General features: G+C 25.7%; 1 protein-coding gene across 5 annotated transcripts in view; it reads right to left on the bottom strand.

Moving 5' to 3' along the window:
• The window catches only part of LOC114126260 (inactive ubiquitin carboxyl-terminal hydrolase MINDY-4B), a 41,387-nt gene extending 19,332 nt beyond the window's left edge, over positions 1 to 22,055 (bottom strand). The window contains exons 1-2 of one of the 5 annotated variants that reach the window (XM_027990158.2): positions 21,954 to 22,055; positions 21,658 to 21,885 (exon numbers count right to left, since the gene is read on the bottom strand). In XM_027990158.2, coding sequence (XP_027845959.1) covers positions 21,658 to 21,874 — 217 coding nt within the window. In that variant the 5' untranslated portion in view covers positions 21,875 to 21,885; positions 21,954 to 22,055. Of the gene's footprint in view, positions 1 to 2,760; positions 2,894 to 13,245; positions 13,977 to 21,657; positions 21,886 to 21,953 lie in introns of those variants that run through there. The other 4 variants (XM_027990159.2, XM_027990160.2, XM_050197265.1 and 1 more) reach the window with 4 other exon arrangements.
• Positions 22,056 to 22,779: the final 724 nt, after the last annotated feature.

Here is a 22,779-nt window from a genome sequence, read left to right as displayed (position 1 = left end):
AAATCCCAAACTCAATTTTTTTAAAGAAATTGGATATTGTTTGAAAAAAACCTTATATTCTAAACACTTGGTAGTATACATAAAAATTAAAAAATCAAAATTTTATAAATATATTATAAAAGAAAAAATGAAATATATGTACTAGATTAATCACTTTATTTAAATGCATGTAACACAATATGTGTGCTGTGAATGAATATCATAAATAACAAAATTAGTAAGGTTCATATAATCATATGACACTAAAGTGGACATAATTTTCCGACGTAAAAAACCGTATAAATAATCTGTGGGCTACTATGTCATAATTGTATAGGCAGCTTTATAGTTGGATCCCTAATTGTATGGTCGAATTAAGTCGGACTACATAGTAGTAGTAAATCTTGTTTTAAAGAATCTTTTGTTTTCGTGACAATGTAATCTAATCAGTTAATGCAATTATATCTTATTTATAAAAATTAAGAAAGCAGTGTTTTTAAGAATTTTTATTTGGATTCCCATTTTTAAATCCAGACAGATTGTTTTAAAATTGATTTCTAGTTAAATTGGTTGAAGAATTTGTGATGTATATTTTAGACAATTATGTAACCATAGACACACTTAACCATCTAAAAATTTGAGGAGAATATTAATTTTAAACAACCACAATATTATACATAATTGTGAATTATTTCACTTAAAGTCAAATCCATATTTTTACTCAAATCGTCCAAATATAAATATTACATACCTTTATTGGTGTACTTTAATAATTTCAATACGAGCAAATATATAAAAAAGTTTGTCAGGGAAGTTTCTTATACATTTTTGTGAATGAATATTAAAAATAAAAACATAATTTTATACCTTATATTAATTTAAATTAGTAATAATCATTAATCAACCTATTTTTAACTTCATAATTTACTATGTCAAGTAAAAAGGTAGTTATTACAGTCCCAAATCTGTAGAAATGAGAAAAAAATACTATTTTAGATACATTTTTTGGACTCAACTATACGGGTTATTCGGAAATTCAACTAGTACAAAAAAAAGGATTTACGGGTGACAACAGTTATAATACAACTGATACTTTATAATAATGAGTAGTTGTTAACATAATTATATATAATAAAGTAAAATTTAAATAAATAATTTTTGAATGTTACTATAAAATTAAAATAAATTGTGAAGTTTAGCTATATTTACTAATTTAGATGAAAGTAGTTATTACTTGACAGGAAAGACGCAGCATTAATTAAATTATATTTAAAATTGAATCAGTATATTAAAAATTAAAAATAATCTGTATAATTTAATTTTCAATGTTTTTCTTTCATTTAAACCAATAGTTCCTAACCTCTTCTATTCCATACCCCCCACACCCCCTTAACCCTTGAAGATTTTCAAAAGTCTCACGTCTCCCTCTTATAAATTGAAAAATTGATTACCTTGTTTTGTATCCTTCATGAATTAACTATACACTATTCGGAATGAACACTTTTTGTTATTAATAATATTAGTAAATAATATTATATACGATAATAATTAATAATATTGTATAATAAAATTAAAAATTTATGCGAATGCTGATAAGTGATAAAACATTAAACGATTAAGTCTCATACCTAAGATTATGAATGCTTAGCGATTAAATAATCGTATCTTTATCGATAGCCGATAACTGGTCGTACTTAATTTTTTATTTTTTCTCTAATTTATAGAATAAAAATAATTAAATATATATTATACATTTTGCATAATGATGACAGCTTGCGTGTCCCCAGCAATGAGCACTTCCAAATTGGAAAACACTAAATTTAAATCTTTTTTTTAACAAGACGTAAATATAAAATTTATAAAAATTGCTTTCAGATAACCATCTCCAGGCCAAAAATAACATACTCACATGTGAATCATGTGGAGTGAATTATACGAGTACCATAAAGCACATCTTAACTGAACGCAAAATTCTAAAACTCGAGAAATAAACACCACATCATAACAATTAGGAAAAGAACTACAAACCGACCACCAAACAAATATTATTATCATTAACTTAATTAAGCTAAACCAATTGTAAATATTAGGTAAATACTATTTGAACTAATAGCGTAGTTAAATACTGATATTATAAAGATCAATAAAAAACGAAAAAAATAACAATATTACAGGTTAAAATATTTTACTGTCAGTGATGTTGAAATAAACTAATTGATTAACTTAACAACATTATTTACTGAATTCAATATTGCATGTTTTATATCCTATGATATATTATAATAAATTAACAACATTACACAACGTTATGTTTTGAGATAAACCAATTGACACACCATAAAATCAAATGTTGCTATATTGGTCTATAATGATGTATAAAAATATGAAAAATATATTATTATCACTGATTTTTATACCATAATATCAATTTTGTAAAAAAAATGTATACGATGTTTGAAAATGTATTATTAAAAACAAAAAGTAGTTCAAATTTTTCAAAATCTTAGTCAGTCTTTAACTGAAAATAAAACTTACGATTTCTTCGAATTCGATGATTTTAAAAATTATTTACATAATATTATTATAATGTTTTAAATGATTTAAAACACTTAAATTTATTAATTTTCTATAATAATTAAAAATTTAAAAACTTTACGTCACGTCAATCAACCTATAAGTAGTTATAAATACATATTTATAATTTAAAAATGAATTTTAGGTCATTCGTTCATCCACTAAGGAAAATGTACGTGTATAGTCTGTATGATTAACTTGGCTTACCTACTTCATCGTTTTCACTCATGACTGCAGTAATACCGCTTCTATAGCTCAACTAAAATGGGATTCGATTGTTTTATTTGTTGAACAAGTGCAATTTTTGGATTTCAGTATACCTACATAAAAACGATTAACTGTCGCCAAGAAAAATAAAATAAAAACAGTTTTATCGAAAGTGCGTGTTTAGAGGTGTAAAAGTTTTATTTTCGAAAAACAATATTCCGTCACGAGACTCGTTAAAAATTAATACACGCAGTACATACAGATAGTTTTTCTCGGGGTAGAATGAGATTTTTTGCATGCATGCATGCAATACTATTAGTAAAAACTTTTGGTACACGAAACCAATTATTAAAGTTTGTATAAAATTAAATGTTGTATTTCATTGTATATATATATACTTTTTTTTATTACGTAATTAAGTTTTAAAGCAAACAAATTAATTAATTACCTACTCATAAATATACCTACGTATAATACTACATAATATACCATACTTATTTTCTTTAGTAAACTTTAAAACCAATTTATTACAATCATAATATATATAAATAGTTTATTTTATACTCTTAATGATAATATTTATTTATACATTGAAACATACGAGTATTTTTTTAATTTTCATCGAATAATTAAATATGTTAATAGTAATTTTCGACACATTTTATATTTTATATAATACATTATATTTTTAAACTCTAATTTTTTTTTTTAACTGACTGACTATTGGCTATTTTACTACTGATTCTACTACATTTTAATTAAAGACATAGGTACATATAATATTATATAAATATCTATAATTTTAAGTTCAGTTTTGTTTTATGAATAGCATAAAATCTTTGATGTTTTCAATAATTTAAATTATTATAATAATATAATAAGTAGTTAAAACCTTATTCTAAATTTTTGATGTAAGTTCCTAAAAAATAAACCTTAAATTATTTTATATGAATTGAATCCATTCTGAATAATGGATAATTATGGATGATTATTTTTATAATGTATTATAAATATATTAAATACTAAATAGACATTTTTTAGAATAAATGTACAATTTGAGTACGTTCTTCATATTAAATTACAAAAATTCCTAAAAAACTGCATATTATGCTGGTACATTTAGAACAAGTATAAGATATAATTTATATAATATTTAAACTTTCAACGAAAATTGTTTCAGTAAAATTAGTTATTTTTATTATTTGTTTCTATTTTTTAAACGTATATATTTATTTATACACTATTAATTGATAATAATAAGTTTTTTCCACAGGCATTGTATTTGAATTTTTACTATGTTTGTTCATTATTATGATTAGTGACTTTTATTAAATTCTTTTTTTCCTCAAAAATATTGGGTATGCTACACAGATGACAGATCTACAAGGATAATAGGTATAATTTTAAATCATTAAGACGTATTTTTATTTTTATTCTATATTTTATTTTTATTAGAAGATATAATTTTACCATTTTAGCTTCTTCGTAAAAAAAAAAATATTCATCACTTAGAGTTTTGTTAAATCACGAATTGAATTTTTTAAATAAATTACGTGTGCAGCATATACAGTCCATTTTTAATGAAATCTCTTTTATCATTTTCAAATAGATATTCAACTATTAGATAGAAATGTTGGACTTCTAACATTTCTGAAAATATATCTACGTTGACCGTTGTACTTCAATAAATGAATACTTAGTTCAGGCGTCGACCGCAAATTTGCTACATAATGTCCACGATTTTGGTCGATTAGTATTTTGAATTCTATGATAGTTATTGTATACAGCAAGGTCGAGAATATCAAACATGGAACGATCGTCATTTTCTCTATAGAATTAGAACTGTTCAGTTTTTGTAGTGCCGACTACCTCAGTAATTTAAATACCAGCAGACCATCCCCTGTGACGCTTTTCACAGCAGACATCATTTAAAAAGTTTTCACATCAAATATAGTAACCGTAACCACAGTTTACAATAAATACGTAATAACTGAACTGCAATATCTCATATGGATACGACATAATAGATCGATTTGTGAATACTTAATCCTGGAGTCAACCATAAAGTTTCTGCATGTCCACGTTTTCGGTTGATCAGTTTTTCAATTTTCAAGTTAATATGCATAACAAGATCCAGAGTGTTTAACTCAAGACCACCATTTAGTTAAGTACGGTTAAAATTGTTTAGCGGTGGTGTCTATCTTGGTTAGCGACATATCCTAACATGCACGGTCCAGTCATTGCTGGCGTTATTATTAGGTATACGTCAAACAACGGATACAGTTTTACAGAGGACATCTATAGACTGTATCTATACAGTGCACTGCGGACTACGGTTAAACCGCATACATAACTAAAGTTTCGTCCGGAATGTTGCATGATCGATATCTTGGTTTCCTTAAAAGTTAAAATACACATTATTAACAGGTCGAGGGTGTTCTCACACGCAACAACCATATTTTGTTCAATAAGACTAACATTTTTCGATTTTTATAGTGGTGTCCATTTGAGTTTGACATATCATGCACAATGCTCAAATATAAAATTCGACACTTTCAAGAAAATAACAGAATTTTATTATTGCAAAAAGAAACTCTGAGTATAGTGTACATTTATAATGCAATCATATTTATCATGATTTTAAATTCCAATTTTAAATAAATCGAATACCTAATATTCTAATGGAAAATAACAATTATTTGTTTTCAAGTAATTGTGATTATTTCGTTGTAAAACAAAAATTATTGATCTTAGATACTTAAGACATTCTACTATTACCTCAATTATTATTTCCTATACTTAAGGGGATGGGAAGAAGCGATTTTCTGTATTTGTCTAACACATGCGCAACATAGGATTATAGACGTGTTCTATTTCCAAGGTATCGATTGATATAATGAAGCGATAAAAACTCTGAAAAACTGAGTTGAATTTTTCGTCAATTCTTATTATTGAGATCGATTTACCACATTTTTGATTTTTTGAATTAAGTTTCTCCAAATAATATTGAAATACGTCTATTTTTTAATAGGTATATCGTTTTTAGGATTTGGGGGGGAATATCTAAAATTTGAGAGAGTCGATATCAAATAGACTTAATGACAAGTCAAGTTTTTTTAATAACAATATAATATATGCGATATATTTTGCTAAATTAAGTTAAACATGCCGTACTTAAAATAGAAAAATGAATTTGTCTTTTTTCGTATTTATCATTGAATTCGAATGCAATACATCGTTGTTAATTAATTACATTTTACAGTGACTTAATCAATGATAACTGACGAGGAACATTTGAATCCTCATCTGTATTATATGGCCGAGTGACCTTTGTAGCTTTAACTGTTGATATTTACTTTGCGCCAGGTACATCTTCAGTTTTTTAATTGTAAGTGCCAAAATGTTTATAGACTATTTTAAAATCATAACTATCAAGGTATCCAGGCCACTTGTTATATTATAATATAATCAATTTAGGTACGGAATTAATAAATCTATTTGGCCACTTCTTCTAACCTACATTTTGGTACTCTAAGTCTCTGAGGGGTCTTTAACTGTCGATTTTTTTTTTTTTTTTTAATATATGAAATAGTAGATTTTGTCTTTTCCAAGATACGTTTATTATTTTTGGTTTTTCACATTTGCTTAATACTGTTCTCTTCGTACCTGAAAATAGATTGTATAAAAGTGTCGTATAGCCATTATTTTAGATTTTCTAACAAATATCACGGCCCTAACAGCTTTATACGTCCAGATAAACATATGTTCTCAATAAACTTCGAAAAAATAGAAACAGACGGTTTTTCTTCAGTTTATAGAAGATGTCAATAGTTTTAATCCAATTATCTCTATATAACTTAATTAAAACTCAGAAGAAAAAAACCTTTATACCAAATAAATACAAAAAAATATTTTTTTAGTTGAAATTGAAACCAAAGTCATAAATAATAGTTGTTGTCAGCGGTATTTATTATCAGATAAGCATAAAACATATTATAAGTAAGTATTACACAGTGCAATTTATTCTGATTATGAATGCGTACAATCTTTATCATTTTCAACAATGGCATTAACACACCTGTGTTAATGGACTATGGCTGATATCTCCAAAATATTATTAAAATATAAAAAATATGTTTAATAACTTTTTAGAGTTAAGCCATAGTTGTTTATCCTATTTTAAATAAAAAAATATAATTAATAAAATGACCTATTAATGTATTATATAAGTTATTTCAATAATAAAAATGATAAATTACAATATTATTTGTAATATTATTAAAAACAATTCTAAATTTTAACAAAAAATATTAATTATTTATTATTTTATAAATATTATTGATATAAAGTGTATTATAGATATAAAATAATAAACTAACATGAAAAAAAATGAATAACCTTGTTTAAAAATAAGTAATAATAAATAAAATATACTGTTTACTTACATTAATTTCAAATAACAAAAATTGTATTATATCCTTGTTTTTTAAACTATAAAAAATACTTTGATACCTCTAGTTATGGAATTATATTGGTAAGGTTAGACTTAACTATATTATTTTACAATTTTTTTTTAAATTCTGAGCAAAGTAATGAATGTGTTGATTTTATTTTTGTATGCATGTGTACATGATAAGTAGTCAATAAAATGCTTTGATTTTTGTCTTTGAGTAAGGTTTGTTTTGAATAAATAATTGAATTTAGTATATAACGTTTACTTTAGAGAAGTAAATTCCCTATATTTTTCAAATTAATCAGATAAAAAAACAAGAACTTAGGAATAGCGAAAATGTTTACAGTTATCCTATTTTTAAAAAAATGATTTTGTTATAAAAATTTTAGTAAGTTATTAATACTAAAACTATAAAATCTAAAGAAATATATAAAATATTAATTATTATATAAATAATTAAATATAATAGTTAATACTTTCAAAAAATGAAATATTTAGCGAAACAGCTTCGTATAATATAATGCCATTTTATTTTGACAAAGTTTTCTACTATAGAGCCCTTACTTCAAATCTTGAAATTCACAGAAACTGATTTTCTATAATGTTCAATTAAAATTAACTAATCCAATTGAATATCAAAATGTATAGTTAGAACAATCAATAGCAAGCCAATATTTTTATTAATAGTATGTTGATCCTTATCATTATTCATTAGTGTTGTTTGCTTTTATAATTCTAATATTTTATATTATATATAAAACTATTATTTAGGTACACATTAAAATAAATTATACTTTCTTAAAATGGATTTATTTTTAATTATTCAACAGCCATTTGTAATATTTTCTTACAAAGGTTCACTATTAATGTAATTATACTGAAGGATATTTTTAACCACAACTTCAACATTAAAAATAATTTTAAAAAAATACTATTTTAAAAGCAATTATATATTTCTAAACTTAATATTTTTATTAGACTCTAAGAATATTAATTTTAAACCTAAATGCGTATTATATAATATTAATATAATTTGTAGTACTTTATACTTTTTATTACACTCAATAACATTTTTTACTAATATTATCATGGTTAATTGAATTTCAGTTTTAAGTTAGATGAAGTTTACCAAAAATATATATTAAATATACTTATTACTTATACAACTATTTATATTACTTTTCAAGTACTTTAAATATTAAACAATATAAATATATATCTAAAAACTTTAATACATTAATTGTAATACTAATATTTCTCTTTTTTTAGTATATTCAGAGTATTTTTTTTTCATACACACGTTAGAATACTAAACAAAGAGATACGTGCAGTGAACGTCACGCAAATTGAATTTAAAATTTGTAAATTTTAGCAATATTTTAACAAACTTCAAGTCTAACCAAAGATAAAATATTTCTAAAATATTTTAAGCTTTTATGCAGTGAATGATGTGTGATTAATCTATCAATATGAATTGTAAACTATCCCCAAATGGTTTTAAAAAACGAATATATACTACATCAGTTTTAAAATTACAAATTAAAACATATAATACCTACCCAAGAGGCACATTCTTTATGAATATTAAATCCAGCTTAACGATACTAAAATATTATTCAAACCACTTATCGTATTTGTTAAATAAGCACTAAACGCATTACAATAAACAAATTATATAGTTCCTTCATAGTCAAATTTAATTTTTACAATAATAAATTGTGTTGTTTAAAAAATTTAAATATCTTTTTGATTTTACTTCGTTGTATAACGATATATATTATAAATAAAAATGCTAAGAATTTATAATTAAAATTGTCTCGATCTATTTATTAATCACAATAGATAAGTAGAACAGTGTGTAAAGGATAGATCAAACTCTAGTATTTCCAAGTCTTCTTTTCAGAACGACAGAGTCGTAATTGCATGAGACAGTAAATTGTATACGTTGCAGCAATAATAATATAACATTTGTTTAAACTCGTATAGTTATAAATACATGTTTTCTTTTAGTTAACGTTGCATTTAAAACCATAGTGTATATAAAAATGGTTATTAAGTAATATGGTAAATGGACATTTTCTTTCAGATATATTTTTAATGCTGACATTTTTCTCATTTTTTTTTTAAGTTTACTGTTTAATAATATTATTTTATTTATTATTTAATATAACATTATATTTTTATTTTTAAAAATATAATAACATATATTTATGTTACTTTTAATTTTAACATTTGGATAATGTTAAAAGTTATATATTAAATAGACTATAGAGTTTTTGTTAGAACTCTATACAATAATAAAGCATCGGGCAGCCAGAGTATAATATTTAGGTTTATCCATAAGTTTCTCCCAGCTAACATTTGAGATAGTGTGAAAGTCTATTTAACGGATTTTGATAGAGGATAAGTAGACCCAAGAAACATTATATTTGCAATCGCGTCTATTAAGGATGGGCAATATTAAAAACTTGGCAATAAATATAGTAATTTGCCATAGTTATACACTAGAAATCAGTTTGGTGTTAGTCTGTTATCTTAAATACCTCTTTATGAGGTGGTACAAGTAGAAAAATCATTGAGGGAAATTGCAATTCTATAATATCAGACGTTGGGGGTCAAAGATATAAAAAGTATTCATGTAAAGGGAAATGTGACACCAGTCGATGTAAATGTAAATCATCTAACATTTTCTACAATTCAAAATATCATGAAAATATGGCATGTAATAATTAAGGATAACATATTAACACTTTATTTCTATACTTAAATTAATATTTCAAGAAATATTATAAAATATAAAATAAGATTTAATATTGTATCATTAGTAGGGTTAGGTTATTAAAAATGAAAAATAAGCTCATATCATAATATTAGTATACATTTTATGGTAATTACTAATTGTATCTCAAATATATTTAACATTGTTAATATTTTAAAATGGTTGTATCTCTTGCATATGATACAGTTTTATAGTTGTTAAGACATTATCCAAATGTTAACATTGCCCGTGACATTATACGTATATTAGTGTATGTTAGTATATAAGGATGTATTGCGAGTCATAACTCATAATATTATCGTCTAATTTTTAATATAAATATAATATAGAAATAAAAAAATGACAAATAAAATCCAGTTCCATGTATAAATAATATCTGCATATTTTATACCACTACTAACATGCACTTAAGTTTAATAAAGTCCCTTATAATTTGTGACTCAATGACCTAGAGACTGTATCAATAATAAATTCTAAGAAACGAAAATAATATAAATTGTATGAGGAATACATTATATTTATTATTGCTTTCGCTCTATTGCTAAGGAATGTTTTAAGACAGGTCTGATTTCAAACATAATATACCTACGTGATAGAATTATTAATATTTACCAAACAAAAATTGTTTTATCGATTGATTTTCATTTTATTTTGTTCTTAAAATAAATTCTTTTGTTAATGTTTTTACATAGGTAATTTTATTTTATTGGAATAACAAAATATGCATATAAATTTAAAAAATAAACTTCCAGAGAATAAACAAACTTTTGTAACTATTATTATCTTTAAAAAAAGGAATTAAGAATAGATTTTACATTATGTAATCTATATATTAATGTTAACAAATATTTGATAAAAATCAAATTTTAATAGTGTTAGAAAACATGAAAAAAATATGTATTATCGATACATACAGGTAATATACAGTATAAAAACTAATTAAACATTTTTTAATTTTTGTATTTATCATACGAAGTATAGTACATACCTATTGATAATATAATTAATAAATAAAAGAAATAGTTACGCTCAAATACTTTTTGTAATCATTAAACGTTTGAATATATTATTATAACATCGTCAACAATATTGAACTTCAAATATTCATAAAAAATGTATGTCGCTTAAATTACAGTAAGAATGAGGAATCGTGTATTTAATTTTCAAAACTTAGGTATTAAAATCAAATATTGTATGTACTTTAAATTTCATAATAATTTGTAAATTTTCATGATTTTGACGAATGTTGTCAGAAATTGTCAAACATTTAATAGTTTTCATTTTTAAATTACTTCAAGATAAAACATTTAATTTTTTGAAAAATTGTTTTGCGAAAATATTTTTGTAATTACATATTATTATTTAGTTTCCTCCGATTATTTAATAATATTACGAATTTTATACTTTTTAATTTCCAAAGAACCAATCAGTTCTGTACTTCAAATATTTTATTTCAACAAATTATTATAAAATAAATATATTTAAATTGCAAATAAAAATTTAAAAATTTTTTAATTATAAAATATTCAACAAAATAAGTGTCGAAATTATATTTTATTTATACAACCTTAACTTTAAATACTTAAGAAAAAATACTTCTTCTTTAGACTGGGAACAATCATTTATATCTCGTTTACAGCTCATTATATTATAATATATATTATACCTTATTTCATATATTACAATGAAACAATATTATTATTGTAGGCAAAGATAACCATTAAAATTCTATGTAGTTCAACTAAAATTGTACCACACAATTTTCAACTTTCAATAAAATTACCCTTCATTATGTTGAATAGGTAGTAATGAACATTATCACAGTTAAAACAAATTAACCAGTTGTTCAATTGTATAGTTAAAATTGAAATTGGCAGTTTTATTGTACTTGCTTTAGTTAGTAGGTAGTCATTTTAATGGCACTGACGTGATTGTAATAGTCATTTACACGCAATTATTTAAATTATGTCATGCAAATTTTGAATTATTTATAACGAATGAATATAAATACGAGATATTTAAATTATATCGTATAAAATAATTTATTATTTTATTTTTATGCTATTACAATATTGATTTCTTTGTGGCATAATACGTGTTATTAACTTTATCTTTGTTGCAGACTGTAGTTTAATAATATAACGATTAATAACTAATAAGTGAACTATTTAGAGATGATACCTGTAGGCTATACTTCTATACCTAACTGTCCTAACTCGCAATAAGTATACAGATATGATTTCGTAATGTTTATTAAATAAATGTTATTATACGGTTGGTAACTATTGATTTAATAAACAACGAAAAAGTAAATACTATAATCTGCATTATGTTATAATTGATAATCGTTGTAAAATGACTAAAATATATATTATAATCAAACTATCTCTACGATCATACGCCTTTACGAAGTTTGACTCAATTAATATAGTATGGTACCAATGTATTATTGTTTCATAACAAAATGTTTTTATTTCAGTTTTTATATTTTATTATTTATTATTATATATATATATATATATTCTAGTCTTAGTTGATGGTTGTTGTTAACTAACTTTATTCATGTACATTATTAAGTAGGTGTATTGTTACAACTTATAACTCGTAACTTATAATGTACAGTGTGCTTTATATCTGCTACTTAATTATACAATATGGGCCGAGTTCGCTATCATGGACACTAGTTATTTCAGATTTGAGCGAATATTTACCTTTTTTACCTGTAAATGGATACACCTTTTGTACAAGATACGTTACCCAACAAATCTTTACAATATATTCCAGATTATCCGCGTTGTGGATCCAAAATATTATATAAAAATAAAAATATTTATAATATCTAGATTGTACTTACATTTGTAAATATAAAAAATCATTACGGTTCCACTCAGTGGCGTAAACAGGAATTTTCATTGAGGTGGAAGGGGGTTTATTACCCTAAAAATTTAAAAAAAAAAAGCTCATGGAGGGATCCATCCCCATATCCCACTCCCCGTGCCTACACCAGTCGTTCCAGGAATCGATGTAATTGGATGGTCGAAACCCGATGACGGTGTGTAAATATTTTATATGTTGTTTGCGTTCGATTACCAATCGTTATTATTACATAATATACATAGGTACTATAGCCGTGTGACTGCGTTTCATTAAATCGTGGTTATTTTATTTTAATTCAATAACAGATAATATCGGAAAGCGTATCAGCCACGTCGGAAACTTTTGAGATTAGAGAATCGTGTTTTTATAATATTACCTGTCCGCCTGTGTGCCGTATACATGTTGGCATTTAGCGGCGAAACGTTCGAACGGCATTCCCGCATCATCTTATCACTGACGAACTTGACATAATAATAGCAAAAATGTTATCACCGACACAATGAGCGACGACGACAACTCACGGTTTATCAGTATTTTGTCTCGGACGATTATTATACTATTATTATACTGTGTATAACTATGATAACGTCGTGACAATAACTACGTGACACATTACGATCGTCTTTGAACGCGTCCGATTAGCACAGGATCTCCACGGGACCTCCGTATAGCGTCGTTGTATTTTCGTATAATAAGTACGGTCGCGGCCCGTCCGCCGGCGGCGATTCCGCGTCTATTATAGGTGTAACACTAACTATTATACTTATCGGTACAATAATATAACAATAATAATATGGCTCCTTGATCGCTAATCGTGTGTAACCACCGCCGCCGCCGCCGCCGTGTCTCGATAATGAAATATATATTTAATAAAACGATATGTACGTATATAATATACCTATATACCGCATAATATTATATATTAGACACACCGATAGAATATTGTTTTACGAGCACGCTACCGACACGCACACGCGATAATTGCCATCGTCGGTATGAAACGGAGTGGTAGTCGTCGCCTTCGTAATCACACCGAACGGCAGAGACGTGTGATTGTTGTGTGTTTTTTTTTCTTTTTCGATAATAAAACGCGTATTGGGTAAGCGGCGGAAAAATTTAAATCGGACGTGAAAACGAACGCGCGTCACCGACCTCCATCATTATGGTACGACGACACCACACCAACCTCTCCGTTCGCCCTTTCGCGTCGTCGGTATATAATAATTATATGTATAATATTATACAACGTACAATGGTGTAATATATCTCAGCCTATCGCGCAAAGACTATACGCATGAGGGGTGATAACCCGTATAAATGTTGTGCGTATATTATAATGTAGTATAGGTACCTATAGCTCCCCGAACAATGTATGGCCAAACCCAAGTTCAAATCGGAGTTATTGGCCTTCGACTTCGATGTGCATCGTGGGTTCGTGTGTGTGTGTGTGTGTCTGTGACAGAATGAATAATTATCGTCAAAAACTGCAAAAGGGATAACCTATGTATGTGTGTGTGTGTGTGTGTGTGTGTTTATGTTTGCGCACGCGCGGCAGCCCGTCGAACGATGTATAGAATAAGAAATATTATTATATTATCATGTATTATGATGTATAGTAGACGTCGTTAAAAGAAAGAAAAAAAATGTATAGGGAAATTTTATTATTATTTGATCGATCGACAATTGTCGGCTCACGGAAACGCAACTGTATATAATTTAGGTTTGTACTATTTGAAGGTCTCGGTGAAGAAAAGAATAAAAAAAAAAGTCACTCAACATAATCAGTGTTGAGTAGTACCGGTTGACGAGATCCAAACAAAACAAAACGACAGTAAAAATAATAAATATTAAATATAAATAATGAAAACAAAAAATAAAATTACCTTTGTCTGTTATTCGATTTGCAGCACTTGTTAAATTATTATTAACGACTATTATTTAATATATTATAATTGTACGCATAAAATATTAAGTCGCAAAGTTGTGCATCGCGCGATTATTGTTTGCCTACGTAACTATATTCATCATCATTTACGACTTTCAAAACCATGAAAAATAATTGAACAAAACAAATGTTGAGTACTACAGGTATTTTTATAGTATTGAATATAAATAAATATGTATATATATATACATTTATCAGGATTTGCTATTCCTGATAATATATTATAATGGATTCCAACGGTTCCATAAAATTATTAAAAAAAATTTATTTTTTTTATCTTGAATATTTTTTTCTTACATCTCGTATTATTATTATTATTTTTTTGTTGTTGTTATTTCTTTAAAACAAAAACAATGATTATTATAATAACTACTGACTATCGTAAACTTTTAAGACTTTTTATTTCCTTTAAAATATTAATACAACACTAGAGTTAATTTTTGATCATATAATATTTACTAAAAGTAATTATTTCTCTCTAGTTTCACGGGTACAAATAAATGACCTTCTTCAACTAACAGTGTTGGAGAAAATCATGCACAATAGATAATTAGAGTTTAAACATACTATATTTATGATTTCAAATTACAAAAATTTAAATATATATCCATTGAATTTATCAATATTGGTATTAATATAAAAAAAATTTGAGTAAAAAAAAACTAGTTTTGTGAAATCAATAGGCTATGTATACGTTTTTTCCCAAGTATCTATCTACCTAAATCAAAACAGGTGAATTAATTCCGGAGAAATGAAGAAGTATGCATGTATGAGTTGATTCACTTTTTATTGACTATCAATGGAAAATTATAATAAGGAATATTTATGAGGAAAATATTTGATAACTAGGTAAATCTAAAAATTTTAATACGAGTATACATAAGTTTAAATAGTCATAATATCATTATCAATTAAAATATTAAAATTAACCAAATTTAACAACTAAAACAATAATATTTTAAGATCAACCTTGGCATTATACACTCTACATTCTTATACACTTTAATAATCAGTTGCTATAAAGTTTTTTTTTTTTTTTATTCAAAACTGTCATTAAGTTAAGGTATTTAAAAATAATATTAAATGTTTAATACGTATTATTTCGTCGCTAAAATTATATGAAATAAAAATATTATTAAATTTGTCTTTATTTTATTTCCTATAACAATTTTATACACTTAGAGATATACAATAATATATTTTCTATCTACATAAGTTGTTAAATATATGTTTGACTAATATTTATATTTTTAAAGACACTTTATTAAACTGTATAAATAATATTCTTAAGCATACGATAAAATTGCATATTAAATATCTACAGAGAGAATAAAAAAATGGAAAAATAATATGAACAAATGATACTTTTAACCTCGAAATAATGGCTTGGATAATTATAACACTTTATCAACTTAATAACCTGACACAGAACAACAATTTCACCTAGACGATTTGTTTCTACTTAATGATGATAATTAATCTGTTTAAACTAAACTGAATTGTAATTACAATAAGAAATTGGTGTGTTTAAATTATCAATATTAGTTTTAGACACTTGAACAATTCTATAAATAAAGGTGAACTTGATACTTTATCAAATAATAAATACCAAGCTATTACCGATTATATTACAGCAATCTTTAAGAATATAATATAAATGAAAAATTAAAATGATTACAAATGGACAATTAATGAAAGCTGACAGTGACTTGCTACATTAAAATATAGGGAACGACTGAAAAATGTCTAGACATCGTGTCACTGTCTTATTAAACTAAAACGAATTAATTATTAATTATTATTAGACACAAACCTTCAAATAAGATTTTTCTTGATGTGTTTATTCTTAGAATTTATAAGTTTACTTTGAAAATCAGTATGATTTAAAAAAAACCACAGGAATTTAACCGAGAAAAGTTAACTGTATTTTATTGGACTAAAATTTATGCTCCAGCCTTCCTTTAAATATTCAATTATTAATAGCTTGAAAATAATATATATTTTTTAATGAATCATGAAGATCTTACATTAAAGTTTAACTTTCGAAAAAGTATAGCGAGCTTGTAATAAATAAATAAATAAATAAAAGAAGTGGGCGAGTTTTATACACACTGCTCTTAAGATTGTTTTATAATACTGTCAAACAACAAAATTAAACCATTCATTATTGTGAAACATATAAAATATATTTAAGAGGACTACGAATTTAAATTCATATATTTTCATTTATTTATTGATAATAAATACGTATAAGAATAATAATAACTAATAATAGGTTAGCAGTAAAAATAATAATAAATAATAAATTTAAATCTACATTTTCTGCGAGTCACTTTAGTTAGTGTCCACTCTACATAATAATTGTTCTTCTACATAATATCGATTATATAGTACACAAATTTAATGGTACAATGATGTGTACTTTTTATGAAAAGTGACGACACTAATACATCTAAAAGTAAAATCACACGTGCATATAAATAAATTTTAATTGTAGAATACAATTTATTGTCTATGGTTATTCTACCCTACTTGTTGCACGAGTTTAAATCAAATGTAAAAAAATAAATTATAAAACAATTAGTGGATAAGTCACTTCGTCTGAATGGTAATTTGAAAACTGCATTAAAATTGACTTGTGCTAACACTGTATACGAGTGTAGCATATTATATGATTGTAAATAAAAAATATACATAATACCAATATTAAAAAACTTTTATAGTTGAACACGTTTCACTGATGAATATAGAAATCAAAACTCACAAATATATATATATTAATTAACGTAATAAATGGAAAAAATTATTGATTACGAATAACACATTATATTATAATACGGTATGATTACTCAGTGATATATCATAATGTTTTCAATATGTTTATACTGAAATTATATTTTTCGTTGGAAAATTAATTTATGAATATAAATACCTAATGGTAAGTACAACAGTTGACTACTGAAATATAATTTATAGATAGTTTGAGCTCAAAAAAAAAACTAATTCAACTTGGACATAGGTTTAAATTTTAAACAATGCTAGTTTTCAAAATATCACATTTTATATTCAAACATTAAAGTCAATAATATTTGAACTATTAAAAATTATGTCACTTAAACATAAAAATACATTTCAAAAATTTGCAATAAAAAAAATATTCTACTAATTATTACACAATAAAAAAAAAAAGAATCCGTACTATAATCAAAGACAAATTTTAAATGATAAAAGAAGGTATTGTACAAACGTTACAGATTTAAACATTATAAACATAAATGGTGAGTAAATAGTTTTTGTTTGTCTAAAAACAACAACAAAAATAGAATGCATCAACTATAACATGTATACTGTATACTATATAATTTTATATTATGTCTCGTATACGAAATAATCGAAAAATAACATAAAATTTGCATTTTTTTAATGCCTTGGTGACGATGACAATTATTTGCATAATACATAACAGCTTACAGATATATGGAATGTGGGGTTGGGTTATGCTTAATATTTTACTGTATATATTATAGAAACCCAAAAGGTATTGAATAGCGAAACACCATTGACCAAACCAAGTATATTATATTAACTTGTTAAGTCGGTAAACGAAGGGCCAAACTGCAATACCCAAATCACTGTTCGACGCATAATTATAATACATTGTTATTTCTCAATACAACTATAATCATTTATAAATATTAAATATATCACATAAGTACGTGTAACAAAGTAATGGTTTTGTCTTGTTATCGTGGTGTGTGTATAAGTGTAGCATATAAATTTTAACTACCTACATATTTTAAGTAAAATTAAAATGTTATAATGATCATTCTACGTAAAAATATGGCATCTATTTTGTATAATGGTTATTTTATGGGTCACAAATTTCGATTAAATACAAATATTTAATATTTAACTTGTATTAGTTCTATAATAACCGATTATTTATTCTTTAATATATAGAACAACTTTTAGATTAATAATTCAATAAATTAAATGTTCTCAAAAACCATTTTACTCGATAATTTATAGCTAAAAATTATGAGAGTTATCTTATAATATATTATTAAATTTATTACATGCATTATTATAAATAAAATAATGTGTTTTTAAAGTTTAAACTATGACGAAATATACTACGGATACATGAATGTTCAAAAACACTTAAATTTATTAAAACTACTATGAAACTAAAATATTAAATTAATAGTCTTGGTTTCAAGGATAATACCAATATAATTGTATTAAAGTGTATTATATTTTAAGCAATAATGGTACATAATATCTGATTTGTATTCAATTACAATTTTTATGTAGGTATTTTATAATGATTATTCAAGTTATATGTCTTGAATCACTAATCTAATAATTTAATGTTTTCTTTTATTTATCTAGATATAAATATATTTTATTTTATATTTATTCAGTTATCCTAATAAATCTTTAAGATATTGCATTTAATGTATTTAAATTTGAAATTGTTGTTTTATTCTAATAACTAAATCCTCCAGCTTAACCTCAGAAAATAAAATATAAAAATATAAGTGTATCTGAGACCTAATGTACTCAATTCGTGAGAAAATAGCATCTGTATACTCGATTTGTGAGGTGTGACTGTAGCTTTTCATTGATTCGATATAGCAATAGATATATTTTTTAATGTGATTTAAACTAACGTGTTTGAGGTTTTATTAAAGAATATTGAAATATCTTTCTATTCTAAATGATAGGGAGTTAAATTTACTTGATTTTCAAAAAATATAGATTTTTTTTCTATACTTAGTAGTATTCTGAATTCTCTAATTTGATTGTATGAAACAAGAATGTGAAATTCACATAGATATTTCACCTTGCAAAATATATATATATATATATATATTTTAATTGTTCGAATTCATATATTCAATTGTAAAAATTTAAAAACAATTGGATGGAAACAAAATGTCTAGCAAGGACAAACGCCATCAGACGCATTGTTGCAGTGTACGAATACAATACAAATCGAGATTTTCCTGAAAAATTAGAGCAAAACTCTTATTCGAATGTATTGCAATAAATATATCTACTTAATCTATTGTTATATATAGTGTACACTGTACACACTTGTATATAACGAATATTGTGAAAAAATCGGGAGGATATTAAATTAAATGAAGATAATATGACGTAGGTGTAAATACAGCGCAGCGTTATAATTTTGAAAATCACGTACCATTTAAACGGTTTATATTGTATGGCATGGACGTGGCTTGAAAACTCCTATTGTCGATACAAAAGCTTCCATGTCGTTGGACGCATTGACGTGCAACAGTCATAATATATATAAATATATATACGAAATTACGAACGTCATACCACAGTGGGTAGGTGCTTTGGTATTTGAATCTTAACGCACGTTCGAGATGACTCTGAATACAATTTTAACCTTATCCAAATACACCTTACGCCGCTCATACTATAAGTATAGGGGGAGAAGATCTAATTTATTTTCTAAAAAGCGACCTGAATATTGTAAACAATATATATATAAAGTCGCCGGAGGTTATTGAATTTTGCGTAACGTCATAAACCGTTGACATTTTATTTGTTCCGGTATAGCCATACGAAAGTAAATATTTTTATTTACGCGACAATAATACAAAATAGAAATTTCAAAAATACGCGTGTATGATGTACCAAAATGAATATGAACTACAGATAGTGACGGTTGTTGAAGCAACGTAAAGCAGGCAATTTTTTTTGGATTTTTGGCTCAAAGTCTTCTCATTTTGTTTTTGAATCAATTTTAAAATATATTTTTGTAATAAAACAATAAAATCTTCTAGCCATTTTTAAGTAGATATAAAAACATGAATTTTACTATATAACTAATAGCAAGAAATATTCATAAAAATTAGATTAATACAGATCGTTATAGTATATTTTGTTAATCTGCTCATATTGAACCGATCAACTATTGGTAGATCACAATATATTGATCTGCTACCAGAGTATAATACATTAATACTATATGCATTATGTAGGTCAGGCGTGCACAACCTACAGAATTATTCCAAACCACCTCTCCCATAAAATTTTAAGTTATAAATTAAAAAATTAAATAAAATACATCACATTTATTCAAAATTTAAAAATTACAAAATACGAGTATTTACACAATAATCCGCATTAACTTAACTTAAGTAAAATTAACTTTGATATAATATATTGTAGACAGTATTATATTTATTGTAGTGAGCACATATCAGAATAAACATTAAAAAAATATTATTGGAAATATAAACCGTATAAATATAAACTTCAAATGTAGTCCGAACTCAAAAAAAAGGTTGGGCACGTCTGTAATATAAGTAATTTATAGCAGCGATCCCCGCTACACGGCTCGCATACGACATTTTAACAAATTTTGTGCAGCCCGCACTTAAACTGAATTGTGTATTCTAAAATCCAACATACTACATTTTTAGAATAAATAAAATGAAATGCTCATTTTTTAGCTTTATTTTATACAACATCTTGTTATTTTTATATCTTTTAATTATTATAAATACAAATGTCACTTAGGAACTAGACATGCTTACACCCGGCAAAAATGTGCCCTATAGAGACTCTTGTTTCAAGTACTTTTCACTGTTCAATTTCAATACCAAATAGTATGAATAATATATTATATTGTATAATTGTGTGCATATAAGTACATTATAATTATAAAATAATAATAACATATAACTGAACTGCAATTATATAATGGATAGAAAACATTATTTTATGTGTCTCAAAATCGTGCTTTGCCGTCTTATTTGAAAACGACACGGTATTTTTACGCAGAAAAATTGGAAGCCTTACCGTTTTTCACGTCTTTCTGCGTACGGGACATCCCTTGCAGCCTGTCAGCAGACATGGTAACTGCAACCGCTTTAGCCACGACTCCCAGTTTCTTCACGGGCCTGCCACCACTGGCACCGACGCCTTTACTGTGGTTTCCAGCCGCCGAGTCCATTTGTCGATTACGACCATTGTAAAAATCATCGCTGGCATTTCCGGCACGTGCACCCAGTGGCATTTCAGACTGCGCTGTAGCAATATAATAATAATATTATATTCTAATATTTAATATGATAATTTTTTCAAGCTATCCGTACGATGGGTATTCTGTTTTTCGACAGTCACATGTAAGTAAGGTATGCGCGCCACGAGGTAGTGCTGTGTAAAGTGATAGACTCCTTGTGCGTGAAAAAGAATTAAAAAGCTAAAAAAAAATCCGTTTCACGTGTTCGAAAACCATTAGGTACCGTGTATTCCCAGACGGGAGGCGCGCGTATCGCGGAACACCGAACGACGGCGGCATTCACGCTATACCGTAATCAACGACAACCTTAGCGGGCGATAATACAAACGATAATTCGGCACCACGAACACCAAATGTATCTATAAATCTTATATGTATATAAGGTAAGTGTATGGAAACTCACCTATAATATATTTATATATAAGTTTATATTGGTGTGGGACGGGACTGAATTTTAAAAATTCAGATAATGGCAACCGATGGATAATGGATATTTATAATAATTACTCACGTTCGTCAAATCACGGTGGTAATTATTATTGGCAATCATGGGTCCAAAAAAGTTCGTGTGATTTCATGACAGTCGGTCGACACGCCGACAATTTGTTACTCCGAGTTCCGACGCCGAATATATGAAATCCCGTGAACGTATAAAAACAACGTGTGACGTATGTGTATACCACTGTTAGGAATAATAATTTATCGTCGGATTTACAATATTATTGATTTTCCTAAAAAATAAACAACCCATTTAAAATCTAATTATTTAAACAATATTTCATCATTGTAAATTATTGATCACATTACTTATTTATTTAGTTAGACTAATTTATTCAAATTTGGATAATAATAATATACTATGCAAATACATTAAATACATAGGTAGGTACTTCAATTAG

This window comes from Aphis gossypii, chromosome 1 (genome assembly GCF_020184175.1).
Source record: "Aphis gossypii isolate Hap1 chromosome 1, ASM2018417v2, whole genome shotgun sequence".
In the NCBI taxonomy this organism is placed as follows: Eukaryota; Metazoa; Arthropoda; class Insecta; order Hemiptera; family Aphididae; genus Aphis; species Aphis gossypii.
The sequence above is the reverse complement of the archived record's forward strand: the minus strand, read 5'-3'. Positions and strand labels throughout refer to the sequence as shown.